Source organism: Rousettus aegyptiacus, unplaced genomic scaffold (assembly GCF_014176215.1).
Source record: "Rousettus aegyptiacus isolate mRouAeg1 unplaced genomic scaffold, mRouAeg1.p scaffold_m13_p_14, whole genome shotgun sequence".
Taxonomy (NCBI): domain Eukaryota; kingdom Metazoa; phylum Chordata; class Mammalia; order Chiroptera; family Pteropodidae; genus Rousettus; species Rousettus aegyptiacus.
Window position 1 is genome coordinate 41330178 of NW_023416289.1, and position 25651 is coordinate 41355828.

The following is a 25651-nucleotide window of genomic DNA, read 5'->3' on the forward strand; positions in this document are numbered from 1 at the left end:
CTCAGTAGGGGGAAGGAGGGTGTTAGTAGGGCCCTCGCCTTCCTCCACCCACCTCTAGACTCTGGGCACAATCTGCTGTCAGCTCTTAAGTGTGATACTTAAGTTATCGACCTCTACTCTTGTCCTTCATCCACCCCAACATTGTGACAGCCACAGGAGGTGACTTCTGCATGTGATTTTGAGGGAAAGGTTTTCAAAAACAGTTTCTTTCACCCACCTCGAACACACCTCCACCTTGAGTGCCCTCATCCTTATCCAGCAGCATTGGGACACTTTTTTTTTTGGTAGTTAGATGCTTTTCAACTCTATGAGAATGTGTGACACTCTGCTCTGTGTGTAGGAATGACAACTAGAAATGGACGTAGAGCAATGACATGAATTTTCATGGAACATACTCTATACAAACGTGAAAGCTTAAAATCATAGGAGAGTCAACATAAAATCGACATTCCTGAGCTACAACATGGATGAGTTCAGCCCTCACCATTTCCTAAAAGCTAAACTACGAAGCATGATATTAATGATGACCCAGAAGAATAAAACATGTGCCAGTTACTAATAAATTTTCAATGGTGGTTTTCCTTAAAAGAACATTCCAGTGCATTATTTTCATTTTATAATGATGTAAGAGTTCCCTTCTGTCAATAGCTATCTACCATTTTGTGACCCGGTAGGAATTATTGCCCTTTCCTCCCCTTAAAACTCAAATACGAAACTAGATGCGACTCCCAGACGGTCCCCTTGATAGCACCGCCTCCCCCAGCAGCAGGACTATCTGGGGCTCCACCTTACCTGGTCCCCAAGACAGAGGGAGCTCCCCAGGGCTGTCCCTGTGTCCTGATGTCCCCGCATCGCAGGTGTTGATTGGAGGGTGGGGGCCCTTGGACTAAAACGCTGGCGCGCTCTCTGTGCCTCCACCCCGACCTTTCCGCAGCATCCGCAGACACCAGGACGCTCCAGACGCCAGTCTTTCTGGGAAGCTCCGAACCGAACCGCACTCAGTGGTCCAAGCTGCTCCAGAACGCGCCTGACCACCGCGACCGCATGCCAAAGTGGCTCCAGACGGGACTCAGCAGTTCTCATAGGTGACGGTAACCAAAACTGGGAGGCACTTTCCCACAAGGAGGCCCCGATCCCATGAGTTGTTACCCGGCCATTCTCTCTGTGGCGTAAAAATCAGGCTGCGTTTCCACCACCTTAACCAAAGCCAGATTCATGCGTTTATTTCCTGAGTCTTGTCTGTGTGTCTCAATGCGACCACTGGAGGGAACCAGAAGAACTGTGGCCTTGGCAGGGGGGACGGGGAGGGTTAACTAGGCACAGGGTCTGGTCGCTGAGCACCCGAGTGCCTGGACCCTGTGGAGGGGATTCCTTGCTGAGGCCCGGGGCAAGGCAAGGAGGGAGTCGGAGGTTGACTAGGAGCCTGCATGAGACCAAGAGGCAGAGCCAGGGACCCAGCATCTGGGATTACCTCCTGATGAGTTATGGGAGGTCCCTTTCTGTGCCCAGAGGGGAACTCTAAACAGAAGCCACCCTCCAGTCATGATATCTGTGAGGGTGAGACAGAGTCAGGCTGGATATCAGGTCTGCCTGCCTTCAACCCCCACAGATGCTTGACAAATACCTATTAAATGGATGAGGAAAAACAACAATGGAAGACTGTCACCACATGTGACACCTATAAGTAAGACCATGTTCCTTATAGACATGGGCACTGGCGTCAGCACAGATGGAGGTAAGTATGTGCCAGCAGCTGTCCCAGAGAGGGGCCTTTATCCCTCTTGCCATCAGGAAGGAGGACAGGGACCCCTAGCAGTGAGAGAAGGACCCCTCCTCATTCCCAGAAAACCACTGCCTCCCCATCTGACTTTAGGAGGGAGATTTCATCTCCCCAGAGGGCCTGGGCAGAAGCCTGTGTTCTTCCTCCTCTCCAAGAGACCTGACCTGGGACAAACTCTGGATCCTCTACCCCATGTCGGGCATGTGAACAGGGGAAGGGGGAACTCACCGTGACCTCGAAGTAGGGGCTGACTCCCAGTCCCTAAGGTTTCTGGTCCATGGAGACACCTCCTTATGGTCTCTGACAACATCTCACCAGTTCATGGTATCCCAGGAGATAAAGAGAACTTCTTGTGCAAGATGGGACAGGACAACCTAAGACCTACATTTGCTTCCATCTCAGAGATGCTGAAGGTCCCAGGTGGCACCCCCTAATAAAAGAACCCATGGGCCCCCTGTCTGAGTCTCCACATGGAGCTGCTCTACCTCCTGGACTGTCAGGAGGCATAGAGCAGATGACTGACAGGTACACAGATTAATTTGATGCAACACCCCAGAACTGTGATCAGGGAATTACAGGGCATTATAATTACAGGGGAAAAGCCTTTAGCCAGGCATCCTCTACTAAAAGTCTCAAGACACCCCTAAGGGGACACTTCCTTTGAAACCTCGGGGACAGAGAGCTCCTCCTGAAACAACACATCCCTCTGGGGAAACAGTTCTCCTAACACTGGACCTGTAATACTCTGGACAACACCCATCTTCTTTCTGGGATAACCCGACACTGGGACGAAGTCAGGTGGCCTGGGACCCACAGTTACCAGGACCCAGGCTGACGGGCCTCTCAGCCTAGTGGTTAGAGCTCACCTCTGGCAGAGTTAGGGTCAGCTCACACACTCAGGAGCCTGGCCAGCAACCCCAATGCAGCCCCTGACATTGGCCACCGGTCTCCTCATGCCCTCCAAGGGTTGGCATTGAGACTCACAGACAACACACAGGAAATTAACACAGGAACCTGGCTTTGGCAAAGGAGGTGGAGAAGGAGCCTGATTTCCACCCCGCAGACTCCCTGAGCCCCTCCCACGTCCCTGCTCTGTCCCCATGATTTCCCTAGGGGCATAGGAGCTCTGTCAGGGGTCTTTGTGTAGCTCCCATTCCCTGCCCGACATCACCAGGAAAGGCAGGGTGACCACAGGAAAATCCCCCACTCAGAAGACAGAGGCAGCAACAACGGTCGGTGAGCACACGGACAGGCTCTGAACCACAGCTCAGCCAATAGACACAGAGAGGGAGGGTCTCCCTGAATCCGATCTGTGAGGACCAGAGAACCCATAGCCATCTGAACTCCTATACCATGCTCTGTTCCCAGGACACACAGGTCACCTCCCCTTCACACTCGTGAACTACAGCTCCTTTGGAGACACTCGGTTCTGGAATTCTGTCCCTGGAAGCTGAAGCCAAGCTGATGACACTGGAAATAGAAGGTGGGTCCCCTCACCACTCATCACCCAGCTTGCCCCTTTCTCACTCTCAGAGTCATCTCTGTGACCTTCCTGCTGGGAGGAAATACAACCTTCCCGGAGCATTTGAGAACAGAGGGAGACTCCAGTACCTGGCTGGGTTTCTATGTCACAAACAGAAATAATCTTTCAGGTTTGGGGACCTCTGGGGCTCTCTGTGTGGTACAGACAGACCCAGTAAGAGGACACAGCAGAGGGCAATACTGGATAGGTAGGTGAGAATTCCACTTAGAGGACAGGGGTCCCTGTCAGCCTTGCCATTGAAAGTGTGCTCCGCAGGCCAGTGCGATCGGCCTCCCCTGAGAACTTTTTGGATGTAGGCTAAAGTCCACCTCACACCTGCGGTGTCAGAGTCTGTATTTGAACAGGATCTGCAGATGCTGCAGATGCTCCTTGTGCACATGAGAGGGGGAGGGGCTGTCCAGCCTGGCCAGGCATCCACATTAGCTGGGCAGCTGCTGAAGCGGCATTTGAATGATGTCACTGAGGTGTCCAATCTTTACAGAGTTCATCAGGTGACCAATGCACAGCAGGTGTGATGTCCCTGTGACAACAGTTTCAGATGTATTCCCGGGGCTCCTGATGTTACGGGAAAAGCCAGAAGGGGATGAGAAAGGCATGAGGGGGAGGTGGCTGTGCACTCAGTAACACAGGCTTGTGCTTGTCCAAATGGGGTGCATGTGTTTTTGTGTGTGTGCAGGTGCCTCAGCAGTTCTCAGGGAACAGAAATGTTGACCTAAGGTAAAGAGGAGGAGGGGATCTGAGAGGCAAGAATGATGGGAAAGACAGGGAGGGTCCTGGGCGGAGACCACGCCCCAGCTCACGTGACGGGGGAAGTACTCCTGCAGTAGCCAGAGGCTCAGCGGACTGGGAGGAAGAACAGTCTCACGTACAGCGGTGCCTGTGAGCATTTCTGAGTTCAAGCTCTTCTCCCAAAGAGAGGGACGGGGCAGACAGCAGACACCATGGCGCCCCTCTCAGAACCTGTCAGCAGAGGGTGCGCCCCCTGGCAGAGCCTCCTGCTGACTGGTGAGAGGACGATTCCCTGTGGGTGGACACGGGGCTGGGAGACGGAGACTGGCTGGGGTCTCCTGGAGAGGATAGGCCTGAGAGGGGACAGAGAGCTTCCATTTGGACCTGAGAGGAAAGCATGCAGGACAGAGGAGGATGGAAGGGGGGGATTGGCAACAGGAAAATCTCATGAGCTGGTGGTGGCGAGGGGCAGGAAAAACTCAGGGTAAGTTTGACAAGTTATTCATCACCAAGCAGTATTTTCTGAAAACTAATGGTAATAATAACAATTTATGTCAGCATGAGCCCAGAAAAACCTTAACCAGGGGCTCTACTCATTGTCCTTAACATCGGCCTCAGAAAGGGGCAGATACACACCAGAAGGTGGAGGGCCCTGGGAACACTTGTTCACCCACAGGTGTTTGCAGCCTGTTGCAGGCACTGGGGGTAAATGAGATCACACACAAGCTCCTGTTCTCACTGAGCCCATGTTCCACGAGGAAAAGACAGACAAGGAAAGATCTAGAATATGGTATCAGGTACCCACATGTCAGGAAGGGAACAGAGTTACAGAAAGATCAGAAAGTGAAGGTGACAGGACTTTAGAAGAGGCGTCAGGAAAGGTCTCTCCCATGGACAGTCTGAAGTGTACAGGGGTCTGAGGATAGTGAGGGGGTGAGCCGGACAGACACCTGAGGAAGAGTATTTGAAACAGAAAATACCAAGTTCAGAGATGCTGAAGCAATGGTGGCCATGCTGCTGACTTTGACCATAGGAAACACATACATTCACACACTGACACACTCAAACTTTAAGTGTGAGAGGTAAAGAAAACTTCTCATTCACCAGGGCCTCATCTTTCCACCCCCAAACGTAGATCCAAATATTGATCAATTTCTCTCTTCCCTCCTAGTCTCACTCTTAACTTCCTGGAACCCGCCCACCACTGCCCAACTCACTCTTGAATCTCTGCCATCCAGTGCTGCTGAAGGGAAGGATGTGCTTCTCCTTGTCCACAATCTGCCTGAGGGTCTTGCAGGCCTTTCCTGGTACAAAGGAGCAAGTGTGGACAGCAACCGTCAAATTGCATCATATGTAATAGACAGTCAAACAAATGTCCCAGGGCCTGCATACAGTGGTCGAGAGACAATATACCCCAATGGATCCCTGCTGCTCCAGAATGTCACCCTAGAGGACACAGGATACTACACCCTACAAGCCATAAAGAAAAATTTGCTGAATGAAAAAGTAATTGGACAGCTCCGCGTATACCGTGAGTGATTCCTCTCTGTCCTCTGGGTGTCGGGTGGAGAATTTTACTTCACATACACAGGATCGGCAGCCCTGGACTCTGCCTCCATCTCCCCAGCATTGTGTCCCAGGCTGAGGGTTGAGCACTGAGTGCGGGACACACACAGTGGAGACACACTTCCTAAGATCAGAGCTCCCTTCCCGGATTCCAGCCCCTGCAGACATTCACCACAGGGGGAAGGACCAGTCTGATGAGAGCAGCTCAGCAGAGGGAGACCAGTCTCAGTCCAGCCCTGGGCCCCTCCCGTGACCATGACCCTGAGAAAGACCCTGCAGGGCTCGGTCATGGTCACGGCCTGGCCTGAGGGGTCCCTTGGGATCCACATGGAGCATTCGGCCTGAGTAGCCCCTCCCCCAAGCCTCATCCCAGGGCTCCTGACTCCAGGGCCCTCGGGGAGCCTGTGCCAGTTTGGGTTTGGCATCCTGGGCAGGGCCAACTGGGAGCAATGATGTCCTGGGTGACTAAATGACAAGGTCACCTCAGCTGGTCGCCAGCCAGGGCTCAGCTTCAAGAGCCACATCTGGACAGGTACAGAGTCTGGTCCTTAACAGGATACTATGTGTGGCAACCATAGATGGACAAAGTTTCCAGGCCATTACCTGACTGCCCTGGGGGGCTTGGGAGACTCCAGAGGAAGGTCAGCGTCCCCTGGGAAGGACAGAGGATTGAAGAGGCTCCTGGTACCTCCCCAGGAGTCAGCCCAAGGAGCACTCTCTCATGGAGGCAAATAAAATTTAGGCATCTCCTCTATACTAAGCTTTAGGTCAAGTATTTAGGGATGTTGTTAGATTAATTCACAGACAACACGGTCATCCAGAGTTCATATACCATTTACTCAATTCATTCAGGGTAAACTGAAGCACAGAGATATACAGTCACTGAACCAGGGTCACACAAACCATGAGCCGCACATCAGAGTCACTTGAGGTTGGTCTGCAGATCCAGCCTCATCCTCTCCTCCAACCCAGAGATCCTATTAGATATGTATATACCTATTAATTTAGATCAGCCACTAATTAAATGCTTTTCTTCTCAGACATCCCAGCTCAGAGGGAGAGATTCAGGTCTGGGAAGTGAAAGCAAATGGAGGATTATTCTGTGTTTACCCTAGAATCCAATTACCTGAAGTCACAATCAGAGTCAGTGCTGGGAAAACCCAGGTCATCCCATCAGGTGGTCCATCCACACCTCCCTGCATGGGACTCAATGTCACTGTTTCTTGATGTGTTACTGTCACTCCCACTGGATACAAAGAAAAAGACTTTCCTTCTCATTCCCGACTCCACACCTGCAACCAGCTCAGGGCCCAACACGTAACAAACACTCAAGTGTTCTGATGGAGGAGGAAGAAATTATGGGGGATGTATGAGAGAATGAATGAATGAGTGAATGATTCATAATCTCTGCAGAGACGGGCACATGGATGCAGCGTCTTATAAGGATCTGGCTATATCTCTCCCTGTCCCTCCAGCGGCTGAGACCCACGTTCCATCCGTCTCACCACCTGCCCCTAAAGCACCCCCTGCAGCCAGTCTCATGGTGACCGTGGGGCTGCTCGGCCATGGGAGGATTTTCCTGCCCTTGCTGGTCCTGCACTGGGGCAGCCGTGGGGTCTCTGAGTCACCTGTAACCCCCACCGCTCACTGCCATGGACCGTTCTAGCTCTCTGCTCTTCCCGTGTCTCTCACTTGCCTCCTCCTTCACTCCGGCCACACTGCCCTGCTCTGCTCTGCTTCTGCCTCCCGGAAGCCTCCCTGGATTCTCCCACTAACCCGTATGGATAGGCCCACCCTCCTGGGCAAGAGGAAAAGACACAAAAGTCAGCCAGAGCAGCAGCCCCGGGCTCCATCATGAGCCAGTGTCCCAGGTCACCAGGAGAACGAGCCTCCCCTGTGCCCCGTCCTGGGCTCCCTCCCTCCCCGATGCCAACAAGAGGAACAGGCTACGTGACAGGGACCCCTTGATCTGCTCTCTCCGTGAGAGCAGGGAGTCGTAGGCAAACGGGACAGGTCTCAGTCCTCAAAAGCTCTCGGGCTCACATCACTCCTGACTCGTGATTCACATCCTCATCCTGGGGAAGCTCCCGTTCCTCCCAGTGGCTCCCAGGAATGTCCCAAGGTGGGGCCGGTGACCCTGTGCTGTCTGGCAGATTTACTCACTATTTAACACTCCTGTGTCCTCACGGTGGCCACTTTACCTTAGAGTAGGGTCCCCTGAGACAGCGAGATCACTAGCCAATGTCCGTACACCCAGACACTGTCCAAGTTGGATGAATTTGATCAAACTCCCGTCCTGTTTCCTGAGTTAGAGAGAAAAGTAAGGACGCAGACACTAGCCCAAGTAGGGGCTGCTCCCCATTTGCCTGACTGTCCCTAGAAACTGGCGACAGGGACCTGCTTCCTAAAGCTAAAACATAACACACATCATTTCTAATTTGTTATCATGCCTCCCTTTATACAGCAAACACACCTAGACGTCCCCTCCATCACTCCTGTCCTCTTACCAGGCTCACACTCTCTCTCTCCCCAGGGAGTCACTGCTTTCAAACCAGCTCTGACGTTTTCCTTTGATCACAGTGTGACCCTAGATGGACTGCGGAACCTGGTCTGCGACCTTCAGAGCTCTCTAGAGAGAGTCCTCCGGAAATTGGTCTTAGCTTTATGCGGCATTAATAATGTTTCCACATTTTCTTTCATAGTTTAACTTCTGCTTTAGTCTCTGTTTCATAAACGTCATTATGAATGGTTCGCGAAGATTGGATACCAACCACACCCTCTTCACACTGGTCAGCCTATCTGCATCAGAAAACACAAACACACATTTCAGGAAAGATCACCATGGTCCTCACCGCCCTCTGTGGTGGGACAGGGACATTAAGGACCGAGGGCAGAGAGCGTGGTTCTGCTCCAAAGCCAGCCAGCCCCAGCCGCCCCCTCGCCCTCTTCCCATCATTTCCAGCCCTGACCCTTCCACCCTTTCTGGGATCACTGTTTCATGTCAGCCACCTGAACAAATTGTCCCACGGGAGCACTGACATCTGAGTCCTGAGCTGACCTCCAGGCTTGCTCCTGGTCGCCTGGGGGTCATTTCTGCTCAAACCCCGTCTCCCAGGCCAGGCAGTCAGCTGGTCAGCGAAGAAACAGGTGACGTGCGAGGTGAGTAGGGTCTCTGACTCCAGGTCCTGTGTGTTTCCACAAACCAATGCTGCTAATCTACTGACACTTGACAAAGTCTGTGCCTTCTCCCAGACATACAGCTGGTGGCCCTACATTCTCTGAGTGCTCAGATCCTCATGCTTTTTTTTAATGTGAAATGCAGACCTGCCTTGTTTTTCAAATGACTTGGGCTGGCTGAGAGGTGACCGATGCCAACCCTACTCTGATTGAAGATGCCTTGGGAGGAAGCAAAGGTCCCACACAGGGCAATGTTCTCTCTGTTATCTGCACAGCTGAGCTACCCACACCCAAAGTCACAAGCAACAACTCTAACCCCGTGGAGAACAAGGACCCTGTAGTGTTCACATGCGAACCTCAGACTCAAGACACCACCAACCTGTGGTTGATCAACCATCAGAGCATTTCAAACAGCGCCTGGCTGCAGCTGTCCAAGGACAACAGGACTCTCACTTTACTCCGTGTCACAAGGGATGACTCAGGACCCTATGAGTGTGTAACCTGGAACCCCGGGAGTGCCAGCCACAGTGACCCTTTCCACCTGAATGTCCTCTGTGAGTATCTTCTGTTCCTAACTGGCCCAGGCTGCCCACCCAAATCTACACTAACAGAGGCCAGGCTATATCTGTCCCTCTCAGGTCCAAGTACACAGACCCTCACCCCAAACATCCAGGCTGGCCATGACTTCCTGTTCCACACAAATCCAGGCGGTCCCAGCCTTGAGATAGACTAGAAGGGGACAGGCTACTCCTGTCTTGAGAAGCTCAGGGTCAACCACCTGTCATGGGAAACAGGTTAATGTCTCAGACTCAATCAAGCTCAGTGAACACAGGGGGTTATGGTTGGGACTTTTTAAAAATAGACTGTGACTCAGCTCAGAGGGGTAGTGTGGCCCTTGTACAGACAAGGAGCTTCCCCTTCCCTCTGATTGCATCACGTTGGCTTTGTTCCCTTTGCTCCAGATGGCCCAGAGACCCCCACCATTTCCCCCTCGGACTCCCATTACAGCTCCAGGGCAAACCTCAGCCTCTCCTGCCACGCAGCTTCTAACCCGCCCGCACAGTATTCTTGGCTCATCAATGGGAGGGCCCAGCAGCCCACACAGGAGCTCTTTATCCCCCACATCACTGCGAATAACAGTGGATCCTATACCTGCCTCGTCCATAACTCTGTCACTGGCCTCAGTAGGACCACAGTCAAGATTATCACAGTCTCTGGTAAGTGGCTCCCTGGGTCATCAGCCTCAGCTCTGGAATGGAGGTCCGCCTGGGTTTCAGAAAAGAATCTGAAACAAGTTACTTCCCATTTGTTAGTGTCACAAGCAAATTACAAATCTGTCCCTGAACCCTCCCGCTATGTGTCTGCAGACCCCTCCTCTTGCTCTTGACTTCTCGTGGCAGATGTGGGTCCAGCACGGACTGTGTGGAGGTGGTTCTCTCAGCCCCAGAGAGCCCCACGTGGAGGGGGCTCTGCAGGTGGGGAAGGGAGAAGGGTCCTCAGGGTCAAGCTCCTTTTGGTTGTGGTTGAATTGCAGAAGATCTTTAGATATTCTGAATATGAATCTCTGACCAGATAAGGTTTGCCAGTGTTTTCTCTTAAATATGTGGGAAGTCATCATTCTCTCACTGTGTCCTCTAGTGCACAGACAGTTTCCCGTTTGCTGCAATTAAATTAATCTCTTTTTTCTTTTGTTGACTGTGCTTTTGGTGCCTTAATTAAGAAATCACTGGCAAATCCAATTTCCAGAACTGTTTCTCTGTTTTCTTCTACCACATTTCTAGTATGACTCATGTTTAAATGTTCCATACATTTTTAGTTAATTTTTGTACATGGTATAAGGTAAAAGTCCACCTTCATTCATTTGCATGTGCATATCCATGTTCCCATTACTCCATGTGAGTAGAATTTCACCCCCAATGGTCTTGGCAACCATGTCAAAAAGCATAGGCCAGGCTTCATTTCTGAGTCTTCCATTCTACCCGTTGGTCTAAACGGAGGTCCTTATGCTCAACCCATACTCTTTTGATTACTGTAGATTTGTAGTCATTTCCAAACTCAGGAAGTCTAAGTTTCCAACTTTGTTCTTTTTTAAGATTTTTTTTGACTATCTGGGCTCCCTTGAGGTTCTATATGAATTTTTGGAAATTTCAAATTCTGCAGACATTTTGTTTGAATTTTAACAGGGATTGCATTGACTCTGTGGATCTCTGTGGGTACTATTGTCATCATAACACTACTAAGTCTTCAGATCCCTGAGCATGGATGTCTGTCCATTCGTCTCTGTCTTTTTAATATTCTTTCACTGATCTTTTGTACTTTTCCAAGTACACATCTATTGCTTCATCAATTACCTCTAAGTAATTTATGTTTTTGCTACTATAAATGAAATTGTTTTAAGTTCCTTACCAGATAGCTCATCGTGAGTATATATTTAAAAAAACCACACACAAACGCACAGCTGATATTGCATGTTGATTTTGAATCCTGAAACTTGGCTGGATTTGTTTATTCTAACAGTGTTTTTGTGGAGTCTCTGGCATTTTCTACATAGAACTGTATGCATCTGTGAGCAGACATGACTGTACTCTTCCTTTCCAATTTGGATCATTCTATTTTGTTTTCCTTGCCTCTTTGTTCAGGCATGGACCTCTGTACTATGGCAAAGAGAGGGTGAATGTGGCATCTTTGTCTTCTTGATCTTAGAGGAAAAACATTCACTGTGTCAGCTGAGTATGAGGCTAGCTGTGGGCCTTTCACATAAGGTTTTTATTGTGTTCCAGTAGTTTCCTTCTGTTCCTAAGATTGCCAGTATTTGGTTCAATGGTAATTATTTTCTAGAAATTTTTCACCGTGATCATCAGTCCACAGATGAGGAAGAAAAAGTGCTCTTTAGAGTGAGAAGTCTTTCCCTTGATACTTCAATCCTAAATCCCAAAGACTGGACGGGGCCCTCCTCATTCCCCAGTAAATTATTTAACAAGAAATCAATGGCTTCCCTACTTTACGTGAAGCTGCCCCAGCTTCAGGGATGGACAGGCTGGCAGGCTTGTCATCTACAGATGCACAGAAGTTTATAAGAGGAGTGGGTCCTGACCTTTTAAAGTCACAGAAGTTCTAGAAAAGAACACGCAAGAGTCCAGGAGAAAAAACTGATGTGACGATGAGTTTGCTGGACACATGGGCCGAGAAGAGATTCCAGAGGCTGATACTGCAGAGATGTCCTGCAGGGCTGGTCAGAGGTCACCCTGGGGTGATGCAGGGTCAGAGAGGAGGTACAGCTCTCTCCCGACAGATCACCACCTGAACAAAGACACTGGTCCTTCTGCTGAGGCCAGATGACTTTTACAGAGCTCACTGTGGACAGCAGTGGCTGAGATCTCTGAGGGAGGACTGTGGTCCCAAGCCCCAGTCCTGTTCTCAGTCTGTCGCCTCCTCAATTTCTCTACAGAACCAGTGGGACAGCCCACCCTCATAGCCAGCAATGCCACAGACAGGGACATTAGGAGGCCTTGGTCGCAACCTGCCTCACAGATGACACTAGGATTGCCATCCGGTGGTTCCTCAGTGCCCAGTGTCTGTGGCTCAGGGAGGGGATGCAGCTATATTGGTACAACAGTGCACTCACCTCAGCCTGTCAGGAAGAGGGACGCAGGGGGTCAATCGTGTGAGGTCTCCAACCCCTCAGTTCCAGCAAAATGAGCCCCTCAGGCTGGATGTGCAGGTACGTGACCTCACCCACCATCTCCCCTATATATTTCATGGGCAGGGAGTAGGGGAGGATGCCAGCCTTGAGGAGCTCGGAGCCTCCTTCTGAGCCTGTAGGGCAACATGGGTAAGAATCCTAGAAGCAAACTAATCTCGTTCTCATCTTGGTTCGATGTGCACCAGACACCTGACCTCGGGCAAGACATTCAACCACCTGAGCCTCAGTTTCCCTGTCTGTAAACTAGAATAGAGCAGCCGGATCTCAGGGCCCTCATGAGGATATTATATTTATCAGATTAACAGGATTAAAGCCCTGAGGGTCATACACAGGGTCAGGGCCCAGTTGATGCTTTCAAGTGGTGTTACTGTTTTTATGATCATTGTTATTAGTTGTGAAGTCAGCAGAACTTGGTGAAAATGATGTTTATCACTTACCAGTTCTGTGACTTCTGATGATTTACTGAGTACTTCACGTCCCAGATTCTGTTTGTGACATGAACACAAAGTACTTCCCACCCTGCCCGCTCACAGCAGACCACTGAAAACTGTCAGCTAGCATGCTTATGCCTAATCAGCGTTCAGCTGGCAGGTCGGGGCCTGCCCTCTCTAAGACTGTCCGTAGTGATGGCAAAGAAGAAACGGAAGGAAGAGGTGGTGTGTGAGAGGGAAGACAAGTGAAGAGGAAAATGAACAGGAGGAGGGACAGGTGCATGTGGGAGAATGTGTAGAGTTAGAGCAAATGCAGAGTTCCATGTGCGAAACAGGAAGTGATGCACCACCAGCAGCTGGGGGTCGGAGGACTCTGTGATGACAACACTCACAAGCCGCACTCACTGGGTGACGGTTCCTTCGCCCTACCAGGCCCTCCCCCTGCAAGGCCCTGTGGTTTCCCCACAATGGACTTGGGCTGCACCCTTCCCCCTTTCCTTCTCCTTTCAGCAGGAAAAAACAGCACGGGCCACCCAGTGGGGACCATCTCTGGCATCGTGATTGGCGTTCTTGTCGGGCTGCTGCTCCTGGCCACCCTGCTATGTTTCCTGCTCCTCAGGAAGACTGGAAGGTACAAGGGTTTCCTCCACCCTAATTCTGTCCTCTCTGCCCCTAAACTGACCCCAGTCCAGGAGGAAGGCCACCCTGTCCTCGGGTCCTGGGCCGGCTCCCCAGCCTCCCCACTTCCACAATGATGATCCCCTCTCACTCCATCCTGCTCCTCCCTCAGAGGCTGCTGACTGGGCAGTTTCCTCAACAGCTTCCTCATCTATGAATTAGGCCCAGTTAAGTCACCTTCCTCCTGGTTGCCTCCATAAACCTGCAGTGGTGCCTGCAGGTAGGAAGTGCTCAGTAAACCGACACTTCCTGTTGTTTCCCACAATCTCCCCACTCCTGTGAGGGGGCCTGCAGCCTCAGGGTCTGGGCGTGTTCCTGGCCATGGTCTCACAGCAGAGAGTAAAATAGCCTGGACAGGACAGTGAGGTCAAATGCGCCCGTGGTTTGGTAACCACGGTTCCTGACCTGTGAGACAGGAGTACCTGGGCCATCCAGGACAGCAGGCCTGGGATATCCTCTATGCCTCCTGTGCAGGCCACTGTCACATTTCAGCTCTGGGGGCCTGGGGCAAGGGCCTGCCCATAGCAGAGGTGCCATATTCATCCACATGCAACATGCATAGGGCTCCCCAGTGCCCTGCTTCCCTCTGACGCCTTGACCCGTCCACTCAGACCCTCGCTATGATTCCTTTCCTGTGTCCTCGGTCCCCTCTCTGGTAACTTCCTCCTGGGCCCCGTCTGCCTGTGGGTTCTTCCCCTGTGGCTCAGGTCAGGTGTGGCTCCTTAAGGCCTTTCCTCAGCTCCCCTCCAAAACGGCATTGGTGGGAAAAGAGGTCTCCACGTCCTCCTTGGCAAGGAGTTCCTCACCAAGTCCCGTTCTGACACCAAAGCTGTGACCTCTCCCTGCACCCCTCACAAATAAGTCTGACCTTTCCTAGGGCCAGTGGCCAGCTTGACCTCAGAGAGCACCATCCCCCAGCGTCCAACCCTGGTGAGTGTCCTGGGAGCCTGGGAGCACCTGGAAGCCCCTGGCCCTGTGCCACAGTGTCCCCTCCTGCCGATCACCTCCTTGAGCTTCTGGTTGGGGTTCTTATCAATTACTCAGCATGGGATCTCCGACTGGGCTGTCATCCCTGACCTGTAAGCCTGTGTCTTGGGTCACCTTCTCGCCCTCACCAGACCCTAAAATGAACAGAAGGTCTCTCGCTGGGAGATGCTACTCCTCTCCTTTTTCTCTGGGAGCAAGGGTTCCCATCCTCTTTCTGGGAGGATGGGTCCAAAGTTCCTCATACCCTGTGTGCTAACTCCTATCTCTGCTCCCAGGCCATGGCCCCTCTGGCACCTCCACTTCCCCGGTAAGCCCATCCCCTCCCTGTGATTTTGCCCAGGGTCCTGGCTGTGCAGGCTCAGGGCCTGGGGACCATCCCACACAATGCATAGCACAGAGTCTACCCCAGAGTCTGCTCTTGTGCCCTCCATCGGTATGAGGAGAACCCTGGAATCTGGCCAGGAGCAGAGTAGGTACTGGGAGCATCATCCAGAAGTCTGGGACTAACAAGAGTCAGGGGGTACAGCATGGAGCAGGATTGGGATGTGGGGTACAGGCAAGGAGATGTCTACTCAGGAGGCAGAGCTGTCACTCCTGTGGAGAAATGACCCTTCCTCCCTGTTGCCTGACACCCACTCTCACCCTTGTCCAGGCTCTCCTATCTGGCCTCAGGACAGAGGTTCCTATCTACCAGGTGAGTGCTGGTAAGGAACATTCTGTATCACAGGCCCATCAGGGCCCGGGATCAGCCCCCAGGCCGAGGCGGGCTGTCTTTCCAGGTTCAGGAAACAGCAGCACAGCATAAAAAGGAAACGAGGTGGTGAAGGACAGAGGAGCCTGGGGACAGATATCCCCAAACTCAGTCAGACCCCCATGAGGCTGGGCGACAGTGTATGTGTTCTGAGAAGGTTGCAGGGCTCAGGGGCCTCTTCTCTTTTTTACAGGAATTACTAAACCCCAACACAAACATTTACTGCCGGATCCACCCCAAAGCAGATGTGGCTTCTTAGCTCCTCGGACCTGCTCCATCAGGGCCTTGTGGTGGGCCACCTGAGCCCCTCGACCTTGGGTGGTGCAGGAGCTGCAACCTGAACCAGAAAACCAGATCTGAGCCCTGAGGATATTCAGGGACCTGGGTCCAAGCTTGGAGACCTTCCTGATTACTGGAGACCCCACAGGCCATTCTGAGCCCTGGGTGGATCAAGACAAAGGCTCCTATCCTCCACAAAATAGGGGCTCTAGAAAAAGTTATCAGGCCTATGACCCACCCTTGACCACCTGAGTGATCTGGATAAAGAGGACTTCCCCAGTTTGCTCTTTTTCTGTGAACGGGAACTTCTTTTAGCAAAAATTCACCTGAAACACTGGGTCCCTTCTCTCCAGGGTCACACAGTGCATTTGTTCTCTCTCAGTTACTCCGACCTCTGTCTCTGTTCCCTGGGAGAGAGGAGGGGATTTGGGTGTGCTGCTGGGGGGAGCTATGCTAAAAGGAGAGACAGAAATAACAGGAGCTGTGGCCCAGCCAGGAGAGCACTCGGCTGTCCTCACACAGCTCTGAGGACCAGGCCATGGACACCTCTCAGGGTTTGCCTCTTTGCACATGTGCACTGGGTCTCAGGAGCCCAGAACAGTGGGAAATGTTGTGTCCTCACAGAGATGAGCAAAGATTCTTCTTTGGGGTCATGGCCCACAGCCATGGGCAGGCCACATATCCTGGATGGGGGCCCCTTCCCAGACTCAGTGTCCTGTGCCCTTTGGCCCACCTCACTCAGGCCCTAGTGGCCCTGATATGTGCCTCTACAAATGAACTTCCCTCTCCCCAAATCCAGAATCCAGGGTGTGCTGAGCCCTGTCCATGGGTTTCTGCTCTGTACCAAAGGCCAGCCCTCAGGAGACCTATACCTCTGAGGTACGCAGAGAGAGGCTGTCAGAGTCACCAAGGTGGGGAGGACCCAAATTCATGCCCTGAGCAAGGCCCTCCCTGGCACTGTCCGTGACCTCATGCCACACTTCCTGTTAGCTTCCTCTTTTCTCCCTGACGTGGATCTCCTTGAAACACGCCTCCTCCCCATAAATGAGGAGGTGGAGGCCTCCTCATGGCTTCCATGGAGACAAAGATTTCCTCCACCCCTCCCACAGGCCTCCTCCCACCTGTGTCTCACCTGCGGCCCCCTCCGCACACCTGGGCCAGCAGTTTTCAGTCTATGATGGACTGAATGGGAGCTGTTCTCACACAAGTGGCCTCTGATCAGAGTGCCCACATTCGCACAAAGAAAGCTGGTCCAGCACTGAGACCCAGAGACCACGGTTCACGAGGCTGTTCTGTCATTGCCCGAGTGTTGTTTGTCAATGAGATGAGAGATAGGTTAAAAAAACCTACAAAATTTCACATCATGATTTAGCTCTTACTCTTTACACAGTTTGGATTAGACCAGGTGACACCTCTCTTTAGTTTCCTTCTGCAGCTATAGAACATTACTGCAAACAGTGGAGTCAGACAACACAAATCTAGACTGTGACATGGCTCTAGGAAGGAGTCATGTCCTTGCCCTTTCACACTGTTAGAGACCTGTGTTTCTTGGCTTGTGGCCCCTTCCTCCAGCTTCAAAGCCAGCAGCATAGCATATTGAAGTCTCTGCTCTGCCCTCATCATCACATCTTCTCTGATCCTTCCTCTCTCCTATCTCCTTCTTTTACTTATAAGAAAATAACACTTGTGATTATCATGAGCCCACCCAGAAAAACCACCATAATCTCCCAATCACACATTAAAATAATCCTCAATTTAATCTGTAACTTTCCTTTAGCAGTCGAAAGATTCACAAACTCTAAGGATGAGATGTGCATGTCTTTGAGGGGCCCTTGTTCTGTCTACCTTACCTGTCAAGGCCACGTTCATCATCTCTCACTACAAGCTGCTCATGGGCAGCCTGCACTTGGCCTTGCTGACTGTGGGTTCAGTTCCTGCAGCAAGGTCCACATCACCCTCGCGCCCCAAGTGGTGCAAATAGAGACCATTCCACACTCCCAACAGCCTTCTCTACCTCTTCCTTGTTAGTAATGTTCAGTTGTTAAGAATTAAATGAAAGCGGATACAACCCACAGCTCCAAGATCATATAGCTCACAGGTCAGAAGCCCTTGGATATTTGGTGGTCATTAGCACCATGGACACACACACACACACACACACACACACACACACACACACACAAAATGTCAAATATCGTGTTAATAGAGAAATGGCTGCATTCCACTTAAAATCAAGAACAACTGCAGTATCGCCAATGTTACACTGGGATGTCCCAGCCAGCACAGATCAATTGTCATTATTCACACACAAAAAAAAAAACAAAAAGCCTATAAATAAATTATTAGAAATAATAAAAAAGTCTAGCAAGATGTCGGGCTTTAGATCATTACGCCTTATAAAAATCAATTGCATTTCTATAAATTAGAAACAAATAGAAATGTAATTTTTAAAAGAGATAATTTATAACAACACACCACAGGTTATTTGGAATAAGTTAACTAAAGATGTGCAAGATCCTAATACATAACATAGAAAACTTCACTGAAAAATATTAAGGAACTAAATAAATGGAAAGACATCATATGATGTCTCAACTTTCTAACATATAAACTCCCCTAAGTCAGCTATATTCAATAAAATTTTGGTCAAAATCCAAACAGGTTTTCATAGAACTTGACAAGCTGATCCGAAATTTATATAGAAGTGTAAAAGCCTAAGAATAGCCAAGATTCTCCTAAGATGAAGAAATGGGGAGGGAAACAACTCACCTTATCAGATATGAAATAAGACAGTGTAGTATTGGCACAGTAGATAGATTGATCAATAGAAAAAAGAAACAGACTCATACAAATATGAAACTTTGATAACAAACAGGATGCCATTGCAAATAGATGGAGGGAAACAGAATTTATTTGATAAAGGGGTCAGGGCAATTAGTTATATATGAAAAAATAAAAACAGATTCCTACCTCTAATACACAGAAATAAATTCTAGATAAAGTAAGGACTGAAATGTGAAAAGCCAAAGTTAATTTTGGGGAGAAAAAAAGGAGAGCATCTTTTAGGTTTTTGGGTAGAGAAGGATCCCTTAAGGAAGGCACAAAAAGAATCAATCACAAAACTGAAAATTGATAAATTCAACATTAAAATTCTGTTCTTCAAAAGATACTATAAGAAATGAAGACAAATCATATGACAAAGGATTAGTATATAATAAGCACACATAAAGAATTCCTATATATCAATAAGAAAAAGATAAACAACTCTATAGAAAAAGAGATCAAAAAATGTAAGTAGGCAGTTTACAAAAAAAGTACAGCCGATACACATATGAAAAGATGCTCAACCTACTAGTAATCAGGAGATACAAAATCAGACCATGGTGAGATGTCGTTGTACACCCACAAGATTGGCAAAAAATGAAGAAGTCTGAAAATCTGAAGGGATCGTGGATCGAGAATACTTTCTCACTGATAATGTACAATCGCTGCAACCACTTTGGAAAACAACTTGGCATTGTCTCTCAAAGCTGAACAAACCTCATAGCCCAGCAGTTCCACTCCTGGGTGTATACACAAACACAAGGGGACATGTACAAGAAAATTCATAGCAACAATGGCCAAAAAAATCCAAAATACTGGAGGTGGAGGGAATCCAAGCATAATTTACAAGAATCGTATTGTGATACAATGTAATGGGAGGTAATACATCAGTAAAAATAGAAAGAAAAACACCATACACTGAAACAGGAATATTAGAAATATTAGTTTTTAAAAAGCAAGTTCCAGAAAACTACATACCATTCTTACATAGATCAAAAGCAAGCATATCTAAACAACGTTTGGAACAATGTTTATTGTTCATAATATATATATATATATATGTAATCAAAGTATATAAAAACCCAACCTAAGTAAAATGTGAGGTAGTGGTTACTTCATGGGAGGAGGCTGAGAGATGGAATGGGAAGAAACATATAGGTGAGATGCAAGTTACTCCTATTATTCTATTCCTTAGGTTGAATGACGTGTGTTAGATGTTTACTAAGTCACACTTCATATCCTATATTTTTGTTACATATAATATTTTGTACATAGTATATATGTCCCACCATCATGATTGGGGCCATTCATTTGGGACACCTAAGGATACCATCGCCTATGACTTTCCAACTACCTTTGAATGTTATTGATGCCCTCACCACCTTGACTAGTGGAATTAAATTAAGAGAAATATGTCTTGGCCCACTCATGCCTCAGCTCAGCCCTCTAAAATTATCTACTAGCACAACTGGTCAGAAATACAGGATGTTTAAAGCTCACTGGTAAAACTTGCCCACAAAACCTTCCCTCTATGACCTAACAACTTCTTTGCCACAGGCTCTCTGGTCTCCATTCAGACCTAGTCCACTTAACCATGACCTTTGCCTTCCCAATCATCCTCCCAAAACCTGTCTGAAGTAATCGAGGTCTTCATGCCCATCCCACTTCTGAGGCCAACTGCAGACACCTGTGTTTCTGATGCTATTTGCTCAAGCTATTAATAAAGGTGGTCTCTGGAGCCTCAAGCAGTTAAACCTGTTTCTTCACTTGTAAATTAGAAATACATATGTGACAATATCTATTTAATAAGGTTGTAGTAAGAATGAATGAGGTCATGCACAGAAAATAGTTAACCTACAGTAAAAGCACACTTAGTCTCTGCTTCCCTACTTCATGAGATAGAATTAAATGGAGAACATACATGTAAATGGCCTTCTCTCTCTCTCTCTCTCTCTCTCTTTCTCTCTCTCTCTCTCTCTCTCTCTCTCTCTCTCTCTCTCTCTTCCCCCCTTACTTGAAGTCAAATTGAAAAGTGGTGTCTGCTTCCCCCTTATGACCAGACAGAGGAATAACACTGTCCTCCTCTCCTAGGAGCTTGGAACATGAACTTTGGGTGGAAAGGAATCGCCCCCAGTGCTGCTCCTTCCTTTCTTCCTTATTTGCCAAATTATACAAATAAACAACTGCTGAACAGAGGAAAGCAGCTTAGCTCTCCAAATATCTCAATAAATTTCCCTCAGCAGGAACAGAGATCTGCAGGAAAGGCAAGAAGGATTCTACTCTGGGCAAATAATTTAACATTCCTAGAGTTTCTTCCTTGCAAAATAGGGATAAAACTTACCTGAGGTCTTGAGAGGATTTAAATGAGATCCTGATACTAGCACAGTAACTGACACATACTGAGTAGGAACTCAATAGGTGATCATATTTTAAAATCACCCTGATGAGACTCAGCTGTAATTCATAAGGTCCTTCATTTTAAAGGGGAGGAAGCAAGCCAAGAAAAGGGGAGAGATTTGGCCAGGATCTCTAAGTTGGTGGCTGAACCCAGGATAGTGTTGAGATACCCAGAGGAAGTGGGAGGAGAAAAAGAGTATTTGGGTTCACTTTGACAGCAATCTTCTTCCCTCACCCCACCCCACGCCCTGCTCACTTCACCTCAAGTACTGCCTACTGCCTGCCCCTCCCCTTCACCTCCTTGGATGTGTTTGGCCCTCTTCACACCTTCCACATCTCCACAACCCTCATGGACCACAGGACAAAGCAGAAAGGCAACTCTATGACTTTATTTGGTTACATGAAGGGGTCTGGGTGTTTGTCCAGTCCAACTAAACTGTTAGTTCCTGAAGGCAAGGAGGAGCCCTGAGAGAATCCCCCAAGCAGCACACTTGCTTGGCTTTGCACCAGCAATCTGAGCCCTCTCTAAGATGTTGAGGATTTCAGTCACTCTGATGTACCCAATATGGTGAGCATGTGCTAAAATTTTGTGATGGTCACGAGCACAACCCATGAGGAGGAAGGTGGTATTGAGATACCCTGTAAGGATGAGAGGGAGAAGTCAGGGACACTTTCAAGACTCACGCGACCTGTCCTTCCTTCCAGACACCCCTCGCAAACCAGGGCACCTGCTCTCCCACTAAAGACTTGGGCACCAGGCCACCTCCTCCTTCCTCCTCTGAATCTGTGGGTCTGGTGCCCGCAACCCCAATCCCTCCTCCTGATCCCACCAGCTACTCTCAGAGGTGGAAAGGTCCCAGACAGCACCTGGCAGAGAACGGGCATTTGATAAAGTTTCTCTCCTCTCACCTGCTTGAAATCTTAAGGTGGAACTGTAACACTTAGGAGCGTCGTAGGGGCAAGAATCAGTAGTGACAAAATTTGGGAGACAATCTTTAGAGTGCTCGCCCACACAGGTTGGGCAACTATGGGAAGAAAATGCTGTAGGCTTAGAAGCATTCTCCTTGAGTTTTGTAAAAGGAGCCATATTGGTGAGGTTATTGCAGAGATATGTCCGGCAGACACGGCTGTAAGAGGCAATGGACAATCCAGGCGGTGAAACGAGGTAAGAGACTTGCTGGGGATAAGATGGGGCTGGGCTGCAGCCTTTAAAACCCACAACTCCCCTTCTGGTCCCTGAGGAGCAGAGATTAGAGAGTTCTGATCAGTGTCACTGGCCACACCCAGAGTGCACCTTTCCACCCTCCACCCAGCTCTTCCTGCTCACTCTGCCCCATCACTAACTTTGCACCTCCCTCACTGTCCATTCACTGCAGCTGCACTGATATTGGTGTCTCCATCTGTCTCTCATCACTCCCTTCTCCCACAGAGCCCATCTGCTCCTCTCTCCCTTGTGTCCTATCCTTTTCTTCTCTCCCAGACTGCCCACTCCTCCTGGGATCTGACCACCTCCATCCTGCCCTCTTATCCAGGCCACACCACAACCAGCTGGATCCAGTCCTTCTCCCACCAATGCTTTGACATTATTCCCAAAGATATAATGGGGCAAATACCTGGAACTCAAGTCCACAGTCCCTGGGTGCTGGGAATTGAGCTATGGGTCAGAGGAACCAGCAAAAAAAAAAAAAACAGTATCAATGTCACTCACTCCCCTTCACCTGTCTCGATGAGCACCAGTGTCTCCTCGCAGCCCTCACTCAGCTTACACACCATGCTCCTCATCAGAAGCCATTTCCAGTTACGGAGAGTAACAGCTCTGAACAGTGAAGATGTTGCTTCATAGCACAAAAGAGCCCCAGCCCCTAAAGAGAGAATGCTCTTCCAGTCATCTGCCTCTCACATCTTCTCTGTCCCTAAATTGCCAATTAAGAGCTCAGGTTTCACAGATACTGTTCTCAGAGGAACCCAGATATTCAGCTCCCCACCCTCTGGGGGTTCCAAAGCATCCAACAGGACATACAAGGCAGAGTGGAGATGGCCCCTAGGAGGCAGAGCAGTTGCACAGGTCTCCAATGTTGGGGTCCCATGATCCTGTGTCAGGGTTCTAGATGCTAGAGGTCAGCCTGGAACCAATTTCAGTCTAGGTCGCAAGCTTGCTTCTTGTCAGTCCCTGGATTCTGTCCACCTGTCTCTGGGTCACTGTTTCTAAAGCAGAAAATTCATTATCATTTTCTGTGACATAGGCTTCCTGAGACTTTCAGGGACACAGGTCTTCTCATCTCGATATTCTCCCCTCCAACCCAACCCACCATATTAGCTTCTTAAATCATGACTCTCATTCTCCTGCTGGCTTATTCAAAGGATCAGTATTCTCCAGAGACAATGAGATTGTGTGAAAGTTACCTGACATATTACTAAATAACCCTTGCTTCAAAAAGGAAATTAAAAAGTATTTAGAACTGAATAATAATGAACATACTACATGTCACACACACACACATGGGTGCATGTAAAACCTGGTAAAAACTGAATTAAGGTCTGTAATCTAGTTAAGAGTTTTGTACCAATGTCAATTTCCTGCTTATAGACTACAGTTATATAAGATGTGCCTATGGGGAAGTGGGAGGTAGGGTTTAAGGAACCCTATATACAATTTTGGCAACCTCCTATGAGCCAACAATCATTTCAAAATCAAAAGTTTTCTTTAAAACTACACACCAAAATTTGGGACAAAGCAGTATTGAGAAGTAAATTTATATTTTAAATAGGTTTATCAGAAAACAAGAAGCATTCAAAATATGTCCATTAACTCAAGAAGTTATATAAGGAGCAACAAAGCACCCCTAGGTCCCCCAAAAAGGATAGATATAAGGATGATGGTAGAAATCAATGAAATAGAAAGCAACCACCACAAATTATTAGAAAAAAACTAACATTCATTCTTTAATAAAATCAATAAGAATTCTCCAGCAAACCTAATCAACAGAAAGAGAGGATGCAAATAAAATGCAAAATGAAAAACAGAAATTAATGAACATCAGATGTTTTAAAAATATAAAAGTATCATTAACAACTCTACATTTATAAATTTGAAAGCCCAAATGAAATGGATAAATTTCTAAAATAATACGAAATGCCAGAATTGGCATAAGTATATGCAATGTCTTAATGAGAATGTCCAAGGAACTCCAGCAAATTGACAAGGGAGCAACCTCACTAGAAAAATGGGCCAAATACATGAAGAGGCAATTCTCAGAAGAGCAAACCGGAAAGGCTAGCAAACATGTGAAGAAACATGTGAACTCAACAATGAAAGGAATTTAGTCTATCAAATTGTACTTCCATCACACTGGCAAAGGATCAGCAAGCTAGAAATAGACAAGCGTTGGCAGAAATGTGGGGACACAGAGACCTTTGGGCACTGCTAGTCTTTAGGCGGTTAGGGCAGGGGTGGAATAGAGCCTTCTTCTGGACCCTGAGAAACAGAGAAGAGTTCTAATATGTCTCAGGCCCAAGACAGTGTTGCAGGGAGAAATCTTAGTTAAATTAGGTTTACAAATACCTATTTCTGGCATATAGTAGGTATACCTAACAGATATTTCCACCTTCGCCTGCAAAGGAAGGATGCAGCATTATTGCAATAACAGTGAATCGAAGGCAATGTTGGTGTCCCTCGCTGAGACCTACTGAACACTTGACATGCAGGGAGGCACACCATGAAATATCACGCAGCAGTTAGAAGTAACTGATTATATGTACATGGATGGATCACAAAAGCACAGTGCTGATTATTTTAAATAGCAAAGAACACAACATCACTTGCATGAATTAACACCTCATGCACATAAAATGCTGCACATCTTGCAAGAACACACACAAACCAAAAGATATGCATTAGCCACCTGAAATAAGTGCCTATGGAAGGGTTAGGAAATGAAAGTAGGGAATAAGGATTACTGGAAATAACTAAAACAATGGTGATGGTACAAAGGTCATAGGCTTTGGACTCAAAGGTAGACTAAGGTTGGAATTTTCACCCTCCACTTAGTAGCTGTCAAACCTTATGCAATTTGTTGAATTCACAATATGGACTGATAATGCGTCTCATAGGGTCATTGTTGAAAATAAAATTATTAATATGAAATTCCAGGCAAGACCTAAGCGCTCTACAAATGCTAGTTTCACTGTGTCTGTCTGTCTCTCTCTCTCCACTATCTAAAAGATCTAGATCAACCTCTTTATTTGGCATTCAAGCCTCTCCCCGATCCCCTCACCCCCTCCAACTCCTATATTAGCCACAAACAACTTTTCCAATTTTGTCTAGTACTGCTCCCCTGCACAGCAGCCAGCCAGAGGTCACTTATAAAAGGTCACAGAAAACACCCTTTTCTGTCCAGAACGCCTGACACACATGCTCTATAACCCAAAAATCTTGTCAAACAAAAAGGCTAAGACCTGTAGAAAAGCGACACAGGGCAGAGAAATGAAAGACCACAAATGATCACACAAAGGGACTGAGTCAGAGAAAATGGCACACAACAACTTGGAATGCAATACAACAGGACCCAACAACCTAAGCACAAGTGGGAACACAACCAGAAAAGACTGGAATGAAATCCTCAAGGAAAAAAGGATGGCTACAAAAGAGTAATTAGAGGAGGCGTAAACTGATGGAAACTTGCAGGGGGACCAAGGAGGACCAGCAGAGAGGGCACAATTGGAGTGGCAGGAAAATGAGAAGTAGGGCACAGGGGAACGAGGAGACAATCTTAGAAGATTAAAGAGAAAAGGAGACAGGGCGGCACAC

The 25651-nt window shown here is 48.4% G+C and overlaps 2 protein-coding genes across 9 annotated transcripts; one reads left to right on the forward strand and one right to left on the reverse strand.

The window, feature by feature from the left end:
- The first annotated feature begins 312 nt into the window (after positions 1 to 312).
- On the forward strand, positions 313 to 17944 carry LOC107502580 (carcinoembryonic antigen-related cell adhesion molecule 6-like). Of its 8 annotated transcripts, none has more exons than XR_004954455.1 (9): positions 313 to 1085; positions 3149 to 3263; positions 5224 to 5583; positions 9071 to 9349; positions 9758 to 10012; positions 13440 to 13560; positions 14485 to 14537; positions 14870 to 15288; positions 15539 to 15620. XR_004954455.1 is itself a non-coding variant. In XM_036232378.1 (9 exons), exons 1-9 carry the CDS (start codon positions 4467 to 4469, stop codon positions 15602 to 15604), a joined length of 1278 nt encoding a protein of 425 aa, XP_036088271.1. In that variant the 5' UTR covers positions 3774 to 4466; the 3' UTR covers positions 15605 to 17944. The 8 variants fall into 8 exon arrangements, 4 of the variants coding, with proteins under 4 accessions (XP_036088273.1, XP_036088272.1, XP_036088271.1 ...); XM_036232378.1 differs by lacking the exons at positions 313 to 1085; positions 3149 to 3263 and adding an exon at positions 3774 to 4536 and having other exon boundaries at positions 14870 to 14901; positions 15247 to 15288; positions 15539 to 17944; XR_004954456.1 differs by lacking the exon at positions 313 to 1085 and having other exon boundaries at positions 2604 to 3263.
- Positions 17945 to 21251: 3307 nt separating this feature from the next.
- LYPD4 (LY6/PLAUR domain containing 4) lies at positions 21252 to 22977 on the reverse strand. Its single transcript, XM_016129894.2, has 4 exons — positions 22865 to 22977; positions 22563 to 22706; positions 21754 to 22080; positions 21252 to 21483 (listed from the first exon to the last, which is right to left on the reverse strand). The coding sequence occupies exons 1-4, from the start codon at positions 22929 to 22931 to the stop codon at positions 21284 to 21286; spliced, it is 738 nt and encodes a 245-aa protein (XP_015985380.2). The 5' UTR covers positions 22932 to 22977; the 3' UTR covers positions 21252 to 21283.
- Between the last annotated feature and the right edge of the window lie 2674 nt (positions 22978 to 25651).